The 11,194-nt window shown below is 46.3% G+C and overlaps 2 protein-coding genes across 2 annotated transcripts in view; both read left to right on the forward strand.

Moving 5' to 3' along the window:
* LOC118381332 (EMILIN-2-like) overlaps positions 1-1,612 on the forward strand; it is a 60,744-nt gene extending 59,132 nt beyond the window's left edge. Inside the window, exon 7 of the mRNA XM_052464297.1 lies at positions 1,197-1,612. Coding sequence (XP_052320257.1) covers positions 1,197-1,612 — 416 coding nt within the window. The remainder of the gene's footprint in view (positions 1-1,196) is intronic.
* The window catches only part of LOC118379314 (EMILIN-2-like), a 15,077-nt gene continuing 5,448 nt past the window's right edge, over positions 1,566-11,194 (forward strand). The window contains exons 1-2 of the mRNA XM_052462695.1: positions 1,566-1,684; positions 1,778-1,901. Coding sequence (XP_052318655.1) covers positions 1,640-1,684; positions 1,778-1,901 — 169 coding nt within the window. The 5' untranslated portion in view covers positions 1,566-1,639. The remainder of the gene's footprint in view (positions 1,685-1,777; positions 1,902-11,194) is intronic.

Raw genomic sequence — 11,194 nt, forward strand, 5'->3', positions numbered from 1 at the left:
TTACACAAGGGACAATTAATTAGCATAAATATGGGTTGTATTTACAATCGTGTTTGTTCTTCACTGGTTGCCCTTTTCTTGTGGCAACAGGTCACAGATCTTGCTGCTGCGATGTCACACTGTGGTATTTCACCCACTAGATATGGGAGTTTATCAAAATTGGATTTGTTTTCGACTTCTTTGTGGATCTGTGTAATCTCTGCCTCCCTGTTTCTCTCTTTCTCTCCCTGTTTGTCCCTCCCTGTTTCTCTCTCTCTCCCTGTTTCTCTCTTTCTCTCCCTGTTTGTCCCTCCCTGTTTCTCTCTCTGCCTCCCCGTTTCTCTCTCTCTCTCCCTGTTTGTCCCTCCCTGTTTCTCTCTCTCTCTCCCTGTTTGTCCCTCCCCCTGTTTCCCTCCCTGTTTCTCTCTGCCTCCCTGTTTCTCTCTCTCTCTCCCCTGTTTGTCCCTCCCTGTTTCTCTCTCCCTCTCCCTGTTTGTCCCTCCCTGTTTCTCTCTCTGCCTCCCCGTTTCTCTCTCTCTCTCCCTGTTTGTCCCTCCCTGTTTCTATCTCTGCCTCCCCCTGTTTCTCTCTTTCTCTCCCTGTTTGTCCCTCCCTGTTTCTATCTCTGCCTCCCCTGTTTCTCTCTCTCTCTCCCTGTTTCTCCCTGTTTCTCTCTCTCCCCCCGTTTGTCCCTCCCTGTTTCTCTCTCTGCCTCCCTGTTTCTCTCTCTCTCTCCCTGTTTGTCCCTCCCTGTTTCTCTCTCTGCCTCCCCATCCCTGTTTCTCTCTCTGTTTGTCCCTCCCTGTTTCTCCTCTCTCCCTGTTTGTCCCTCCCTGTTTCTCTCTCTGCCTCCCCGTTTCTCTCTCTCTCTCCCTGTTTGTCCCTCCCTGTTTCTCTCTCTGCCTCCCTGTTTCTCTCTCTCCCTGTTTGTCCCTCCCTGTTTCTATCTCTGCCTCCCTGTTTCTCTCTCTCTCTCCCTGTTTGTCCCTCCCTGTTTCTATCTCTGCCTCTGTTTCCTCCCCTCCCTGTTTGTCCCTCTGTTTCTCTCTCTGCCTCCCCGTTTCTCTCTCTGCCTCCCCCGTTTCTATCTCTGCCTCCCTGTTTCTCTCTCTCTCTCCCTGTTTGTCCCTCCCTGTTTCTCTCTCTGCCTCCCCGTTTCTCTCTTTCTCCATTTCTCTCTCCCCCTGTTTTTCTCTCTCCCTGTTTCTCTCTCTCAGATGAAGCTGTGAGACCTGGTTCTGTCCCAGATCAGACCAGACCCAGGGTTAACCAGATCCACATTCCCCACAGGACCCCCCTTGACTCGTCCCCCCAGACCCCCAGGCAACCCTACAACCCCAGACAGCCAGCCAGTCCACACCAGCCTGCCAACCCTCTACAGCCCAACACCCACCACCATCCGAACCAACCAACTCTGTACCTGGTGCCACATAAGCCTAATCAGCCAGGCCAGCCCACTGTCATCCTCGTTTGTCCCCATCCTAACCAACCATCCAACCCTAACCAACCCTTCTCCCTAACGATGGTCCCTGTTTCCCCGCCAGCCCAGCCTCCTCTAACCCTCCCAGTCAGCCGTTTCTATCTCTGCCTCGGGTCCTGGAGGTGGGAGAGGCTGGTCCACCAGGCTACATGAGGAGGGTAACAGTCAGGAGAGGATCAGATGACTCATCCTCCACACCTGTTAAAGGATTTGCTGGAGCACCAGGTCAGTAGTGATGTGGATGTGGATGGTGTTACCACCAAGTGTTTTAAATGGTATGAGAGATTATAACCCAGTGAATGTTTTCAAAACCACCAGGATACAACCCCACATAAGCCGAGAAGCCATTCTCCTTCAACAAACATGAGACCAGCCCCCTCTATCCCAGTAGCTGCCAAGGTCCCCTGGAACCCAGCGTCACAGACCCCACTAGTCACACCAGGTAACACAACTACACCTATACCCATACTAGAACAACAATGTAGACTAGTAGTGAAATGTGGATCCTGGATGGGCCCTTCCCAAGTGCAAATGGTATGAGAGATAAACAACAGGTGTAAAACAGTGAAATGCTTCCTGACGGGCCCTTCCCAACAATGCAGAGAGAGAGTAAACAACAGGTGTAACAGCGAAATGCTTCCTGACGGGCCCTTCCCAACAATGCAGAACAACAGGTGTAACAGTGAAATGCTTCCTGACGGGCCCTTCCCAACAATGCAGAGAGAGAGTAAACAACAGGTGTAACAGTGAAATGCTTCCTGACGGGCCCTTCCCAGCAATGCAGAGAGAGAGTAAACAACAGGTGTAACAGCGAAATGCTTCCTGACGGGCCCTTCCCAACAATGCAGAGAGAGAGTAAACAACAGGTGTAACAGTGAAATGCTTCCTGACGGGCCCTTCCCAACAATGCAGAGAGAGAGTAAACAACAGGTGTAACAGCGAAATGCTTCCTGACGGGCCCTTCCCAGCAATGCAGAGAGAGAGTAAACAACAGGTGTAACAGTGAAATGCTTCCTGACGGGCCCTTCCCAACAATGCAGAGAGAGAGTAAACAACAGGTGTAACAGTGAAATGCTTCCTGACGGGCCCTTCCCAACAATGCAGAGAGAGAGTAAACAACAGGTGTAACAGTGAAATGCTTCCTGACGGGCCCTTCCCAGCAATGCAGAGAGAGAGTAAACAACAGGTGTAACAGTGAAATGCTTCCTGACGGGCCCTTCCCAGCAATGCAGAGAGAGAGTAAACAACAGGTGTAACAGTGAAATGCTTCCTGACGGGCCCTTCCCAGCAATGCAGAGAGAGTAAACAACAGGTGTAACAGTGAAATGCTTCCTGACGGGCCCTTCCCAGCAATGCAGAGAGAGAGTAAACAACAGGTGTAACAGTGAAATGCTTCCTGACGGGCCCTTCCCAGCAATGCAGAGAGAGAGTAAACAACAGGTGTAACAGTGAAATGCTTCCTGACGGGCCCTTCCCAGCAATGCAGAGAGAGAGTAAACAACAGGTGTAACAGTGAAATGCTTCCTGACGGGCCCTTCCCAGCAATGCAGAGAGAGAGTAAACAACAGGTGTAACAGCGAAATGCTAGAGAAAAACATTAGAAATAGTAGAAAAATAGAACATTCATAACATAAGGAATAAATACACAATGTGTAATAATAACAAGCTATATACACAGGGTACCAGTACTGAGTCGATGTGTAGGGGTATGAGGTAATAACTTGGCTATATACACAGGGTACCAGTACTGAGTCTGTGTAGGGGTACGAGGTAATAACAAGCTATATACACAGGGTACCAGTACTGAGTCTGTGTAGGGGTACAAGGTAATAACAAGCTATATACACAGGGTACCAGTACTGAGTCTGTGTAGGGGTACGAGGTAATAACAAGCTATATACACAGGGTACCAGTACTGAGTCTGTGTAGGGGTATGAGGTAATAACAAGCTATATACACAGGGTACCAGTACTGAGTCTGTGTAGGGGTACAAGGTAATAACAAGCTATATACACAGGGTACCAGTACTGAGTCTGTGTAGGGGTACGAGGTAATAACATGGCTATATACACAGGGTACCAGTACTGAGTCTGTGTAGGGGTACGAGGTAATAACTTTGCTATATACACAGGGTACCAGTACTGAGTCTGTGTAGGGGTATGAGGTAATAACTTGGCTATATACACAGGGTACCAGTACTGAGTCGATGTGTAGGGGTATGAGGTAATAACAAGCTATATACACAGGGTACCAGTACTGAGTCTGTGTAGGGGTACGAGGTAATAACTTGGCTATATACACAGGGTACCAGTACTGAGTCTGTGTAGGGGTACAAGGTAATAACAAGCTATATACACAGGGTACCAGTACTGAGTCTGTGTAGGGGTACGAGGTAATAACTTGGCTATATACACAGGGTACCAGTACTGAGTCTGTGTAGGGGTATGAGGTAATAACTTGGCTATATACACAGGGTACCAGTACTGAGTCTGTGTAGGGGTATGAGGTAATAACTTGGCTATATACACAGGGTACCAGTACTGAGTCTGTGTAGGGGTACGGGGTAATAACTTGGCTATATACACAGGGTACCAGTACTGAGTCTGTGTATATAATAACACAGGGTACCAGTACTGAGTCTGTGTAGGGGTACAGGTAATAACAAGCTATATACACAGGGTACCAGTACTGAGTCTGTGTAGGGGTACAAGGTAATAACAAGGCTATATACACAGGGTACCAGTACTGAGTCTGTGTAGGGGTACAAGGTAATAACAAGCTATATACACAGGGTACCAGTACTGAGTCTGTGTAGGGGTACGAGGTAATAACTTGGCTATATACACAGGGTACCAGTACTGAGTCTGTGTAGGGGTATGAGGTAATAACAAGCTATATACACAGGGTACCAGTACTGAGTCTGTGTAGGGGTACAAGGTAATAACAAGCTATATACACAGGGTACCAGTACTGAGTCTGTGTAGGGGTACGAGGTAATAACAAGCTATATACACAGGGTACCAGTACTGAGTCTGTGTAGGGGTACGAGGTAATAACTTGGCTATATACACAGGGTACCAGTACTGAGTCTGTGTAGGGGTACGAGGTAATAACTTGGCTATATACACAGGGTACCAGTACTGAGTCTGTGTAGGGGTACGAGGTAATAACAAGCTATATACACAGGGTACCAGTACTGAGTCTGTGTAGGGGTACGAGGTAATAACTTGGCTATATACACAGGGTACCAGTACTGAGTCTGTGTAGGGGTATGAGGTAATAACAAGCTATATACACAGGGTACCAGTACTGAGTCTGTGTAGGGGTACAAGGTAATAACAAGCTATATACACAGGGTACCAGTACTGAGTCTGTGTAGGGGTACGAGGTAATAACAAGCTATATACACAGGGTACCAGTACTGAGTCTGTGTAGGGGTACGAGGTAATAACTTGGCTATATACACAGGGTACCAGTACTGAGTCTGTGTAGGGGTATGAGGTAATAACAAGCTATATACACAGGGTACCAGTACTGAGTCTGTGTAGGGGTACAAGGTAATAACAAGCTATATACACAGGGTACCAGTAGTGAGTCTGTGTAGGGGTACGAGGTAATAACAAGCTATATACACAGGGTACCAGTACTGAGTCTGTGTGTAGGGGTACAAGGTAATAACAAGCTATATACACAGGGTACCAGTACTGAGTCTGTGTAGGGGTATGAGGTAATAACTTGGCTATATACAAAGGGTACCAGTACTGAGTCTGTGTAGGGGTACGAGGTAATAACAAGCTATATACACAGGGTACCAGTACTGAGTCTGTGTAGGGGTATGAGGTAATAACAAGCTATATACACAGGGTACCAGTACTAAGTCTGTGTAGGGGTACAAGGTAATAACTTGGCTATATACACAGGGTACCAGTACTGAGTCGATGTGTAGGGGTATGAGGTAATAACAAGCTATATACACAGGGTACCAGTACTGAGTCTGTGTAGGGGTATGAGGTAATAACAAGCTATATACACAGGGTACCAGTACTGAGTTGATGTGTAGGGGTACGAGGTAATAACTTGGCTATATACACAGGGTACCAGTACTGAGTCTGTGTAGGGGTACAAGGTAATAACTTGGCTATATACACAGGGTACCAGTACTGAGTCTGTGTAGGGGTACGAGGTAATAACTTGGCTATATACACAGGGTACCAGTACTGAGTCTGTGTAGGGGTACGAGGTAATAACAAGCTATATACACAGGGTACCAGTACTGAGTCTGTGTAGGGGTACAAGGTAATAAAAGCTATATACACAGGGTACCAGTACTGAGTCTGTGTAGGGGTACGAGGTAATACTGAGTCTGTGTAGGGTACTTGGCTATATACACAGGGTACCAGTACTGAGTCTGTGTAGGGGTACGAGGTAATAACTTGGCTATATACACAGGGTACCAGTACTGAGTCTGTGTAGGGGTACAAGGTAATAACAAGCTATATACAGTACTGAGGGTACCAGGGTACTGAGTCTGTGTAGGGGTATGAGGTAATAACTTGGCTATATACAAAGGGTACCAGTACTGAGTCTGTGTAGGGGTACGAGGTAATAACAAGCTATATACACAGGGTACCAGTACTGAGGCGATGTGTAGGGGTACAAGGTAATAACAAGCTATATACACAGGGTACCAGTACTGAGTCTGTGTAGGGGTATGAGGTAATAACAAGGCTATATACACAGGGTACCAGTACTGAGTCTGTGTAGGGGTACGAGGTAATAACTTGGCTATATACACAGGGTACCAGTACTGAGTCTGTGTAGGGGTATGAGGTAATAACAAGCTATATACACAGGGTACCAGTACTGAGTCTGTGTAGGGGTACGAGGTAATAACAAGCTATATACACAGGGTACCAGTACTGAGTCTGTGTAGGGGTACGAGGTAATAACAAGCTATATACACAGGGTACCAGTACTGAGTCTGTGTAGGGGTACGAGGTAATAACAAGCTATATACACAGGGTACCAGTACTGAGTCTGTGTAGGGGTATGAGGTAATAACAAGCTATATACCCAGGGTACCAGTACTGAGTCTGTGTAGGGGTACGAGGTAATAACAAGCTATATACACAGGGTACCAGTACTGAGTTGGTGTGTAGGGGTACGAGGTAATAACTTGGCTATATACACAGGGTACCAGTACTGAGTCTGTGTAGGGGTACGAGGTAATAACAAGCTATATACACAGGGTACCAGTACTGAGTCTGTGTAGGGGTACGAGGTAATAACAAGCTATATACACAGGGTACCAGTACTGAGTCTGTGTAGGGGTACGAGGTAATAACTTGGCTATATACACAGGGTACCAGTACTGAGTCTGTGTAGGGGTACGAGGTAATAACAAGCTATATACACAGGGTACCAGTACTGAGTCTGTGTAGGGGTACGAGGTAATAACTTGGCTATATACACAGGGTACCAGTACTGAGTCTGTGTAGGGGTACGAGGTAATAACAAGCTATATACACAGGGTACCAGTACTGAGTCTGTGTAGGGGTACGAGGTAATAACTTGGCTATATACACAGTGTACCAGTACTGAGTCTGTGTAGGGGTACACGGTAATAACAAGCTATATACACAGGGTACCAGTACTGAGTCTGTGTAGGGGTACGAGGTAATAACAAGCTATATACACAGGGTACCAGTACTGAGTCTGTGTAGGGGTACGAGGTAATAACTTGGCTATATACACAGGGTACCAGTACTGAGTCGATGTGTAGGGGTACACGGTAATAACAAGCTATATACACAGGGTACCAGTTCTGAGTCTGTGTAGGGGTACGAGGTAATAACAAGCTATATACACAGGGTACCAGTACTGAGTCTGTGTAGGGGTACGAGGTAATAACTTGGCTATATACACAGGGTACCAGTACTGAGTCTGTGTAGGGTTACGAGGTAATAACAAGCTATATACACAGGGTACCAGTACTGAGTCTGTGTAGGGGTACGAGGTAATAACTTGGCTATATACACAGGGTACCAGTACTGAGGCGATGTGTAGGGGGTACGAGGTAATAACTTGGCTATATACACAGGGTACCAGTACTGAGTCTCTGTAGGGGTACGAGGTAATAACAAGCTATATACACAGGGTACCAGTACTGAGGCGATGTGTAGGGGTACGAGGTAATAACTTGGCTATATACACAGGGTACCAGTACTGAGTCTCTGTAGGGGTACGAGGTAATAACAAGCTATATACACAGGGTACCAGTACTGAGGCGATGTGTAGGGGTACGAGGTAATAACTTGGCTATATACACAGGGTACCAGTACTGAGTCGATGTGTAGGGGTACGAGGTAATAAATTGGCTATATACACAGGGTACCAGTACTGAGTTGATGTGTAGGGGTACGAGGTAATAACTTGGCTATATACACAGGGTACCAGTACTGAGTCTGTGTAGGGGTACGAGGTAATAACTTGGCTATATACACAGGGTACCAGTACTGAGTCTGTGTAGGGGTACGAGGTAATAACTTGGCTATATACACAGGGTACCAGTACTGAGTTGGTGTGTAGGGGTACGAGGTAATAACTTGGCTATATACACAGGGTACCAGTACTGAGTCGATGTGTAGGGGTACGAGGTAATAACTTGGCTATATACACAGGGTACCAGTACTGAGTTGGTGTGTAGGGGTACGAGGTAATAACTTGGCTATATACACAGGGTACCAGTACTGAGTCTGTGTAGGGTACGAGGTAATAACTTGGCTATATACACAGGGTACCAGTACTGAGTTGGTGTGTAGGGGTACGAGGTAATAACTTGGCTATATACACAGGGTACCAGTACTGAGTCGATGTGTAGGTAATAACAAGGTATGAGTTCATTGAGGTACAGTTCATTGAGGTACAGTGCCTTTTTTTGCCAAAAATGCAATACCTCATACTATAAAATTGGAATGATGTTTTTTGAAATGTTTACAAATTAATAAGAAATTAAAAGCTGTATTCAAGCCAAAATAAGTTCAGGAGTAAAATGTTGCTTAACAAGTCACATGAGTTGGACTGTATGTGCATTCAGAACGTATTCAGACCCCTTTTTTACATGTTGTTACGTTACAGCCTTAATCTAAAATGGATTAAGTTATCTACACTCAATACCCCGTAATGACACAATACCCCGTAATGACTCAATACCCCGTAATGACTCAATACCCCGTAATGACTCAATACCCCGTAATGACTCAATACCCCGTAATGACTCAATACCCCGTAATGACTCAATACCCCGTAATGACACAATACCCCGTAATGACACAATACCCCGTAATGACACAATACCCCGTAATGACTCAATACCCCGTAATGACTCAATACCCCGTAATGACTCAATACCCCGTAATGACTCAATACCCCGTAATGACTCAATACCCCGTAATGACTCAATACCCCGTAATGACTCAATACCCCGTAATGACTCAATACCCCGTAATGACTCAATACCCCGTAATGACACAATACCCCATAATGATACCCCATAATGACACAATACCCCGTAATGACACAATACCCCGTAGTGACTCAATACCCCGTAATGACTCAATACCCCATAATGATACCCTGTAATGACTCAATACCCCATAATGATACCCCGTAATGACTCAATACCCCGCAATGACTCGATACCCCGCAATGACTAAATACCCCATGACACAATACCCCGTAATGACACAATACCCCGTAATGACTCAATACCCAGTAATGACACAATACCCCGTAATGACACAATACCCAGTAATGACACAATACCCCGTAATGACTCAATACCCAGTAATGACACAATACCCCGTAATGACTCAATACCCCGTAATGACACAATACCCCGTAATGACTCAATACCCCGTAATGACACAATACCCCGTAATGACACAATACCCCGTAATGACTCAATACCCAGTAATGACACAATACCCCGTAATGACACAATACCCAGTAATGACACAATACCCCGTAATGACACAATACCCCGTAATGACACAATACCCCGTAATGACACAATACCCCGTAATGACACAATACCCAGTAATGACACAATACCCAGTAATGACACAATACCCAGTAATGACACAATACCCAGTAATGACACAATACCCCGTAATGACACAATACCCAGTAATGACACAATACCCCGTAATGACACAATACCCAGTAATGACTCAATACCCCGTAATGACTCAATACCCCGCAATGACTCGATACCCCGCAATGACTAAATACCCCATGACACAATACCCCGTAATGACACAATACCCCGTAATGACTCAATACCCAGTAATGACACAATACCCCGTAATGACACAATACCCAGTAATGACACAATACCCCGTAATGACACAATACCCAGTAATGACACAATACCCCGTAATGACACAATACCCCGTAATGACACAATACCCCGTAATGACTCAATACCCAGTAATGACACAATACCCCGTAATGACACAATACCCAGTAATGACACAATACCCAGTAATGACACAATACCCAGTAATGACACAATACCCCGTAATGACACAATACCCCGTAATGACACAATACCCCGTAATGACACAATACCCAGTAATGACTCAATACCCCGTAATGACTCAATACCCCGCAATGACTCGATACCCCGCAATGACTAAATACCCCATGACACAATACCCCGTAATGACACAATACCCCGTAATGACACAATACCCCGTAATGACTCAATACCCAGTAATGACACAATACCCCGTAATGACACAATACCCAGTAATGACACAATACCCCGTAATGACTCAATACCCAGTAATGACACAATACCCCGTAATGACACAATACCCCGTAATGACACAATACCCCGTAATGACACAATACCCCGTAATGACACAATACCCCGTAATGACACAATACCCCGTAATGACACAATACCCCGTAATGACACAATACCCCGTAATGACACAATACCCCGTAATGACACAATACCCCGTAATGACACAATACCCCGTAATGACACAATACCCCGTAATGACTCAATACCCCGTAATGACACAATACCCCGTAATGACTCAATACCCCGTAATGACTCAATACCCAGTAATGACACAATACCCCGTAATGACACAATACCCAGTAATGACACAATACCCCGTAATGACTTCTGATGCACAGAAGCTCTTTTCGGTCACAGGAAACAATTGCGGAAACATTATGATCACCTGAAAAAACACAGAAAGGTCAGGAGCCCATAAAATGGCCACCATTCCCTCTGGGGCCATTAGACCCTCTGGGGCCATTAGACCCTCTGGGGCCATTAGACCCTCTGGGGCCATTAGACCCTCTGGGGCCATTAGACCCTCCGGGGCCATTAGACCCTCTGGGGCCATTAGACCCTCTGGGGCCAGGGCCATTAGACCCTCCGGGGCCAGGGCCATTAGACCCTCTGGGGCCATTAGACCCTCCGGGGCCATTAGACCCTCCGGGGCCAGGGCCATTAGACCCTCCGGGGCCAGGGCCATTAGACCCTCCGGGGCCATTAGACCCTCCAGGGGCCAGGGCCATTAGACCCTCCGGGGCCATTAGACCCTCCGGGGCCAGGGCCATTAGACCCTTTGGATAGGGCCATTAGACCCTAAATGGCATATATTATTACCCTCTGGGGCCATTATACCCTCTGGGGCCATTAGACCCTCTGGG

This window comes from Oncorhynchus keta, chromosome 15 (genome assembly GCF_023373465.1).
Source record: "Oncorhynchus keta strain PuntledgeMale-10-30-2019 chromosome 15, Oket_V2, whole genome shotgun sequence".
Taxonomy (NCBI): Eukaryota; Metazoa; Chordata; class Actinopteri; order Salmoniformes; family Salmonidae; genus Oncorhynchus; species Oncorhynchus keta.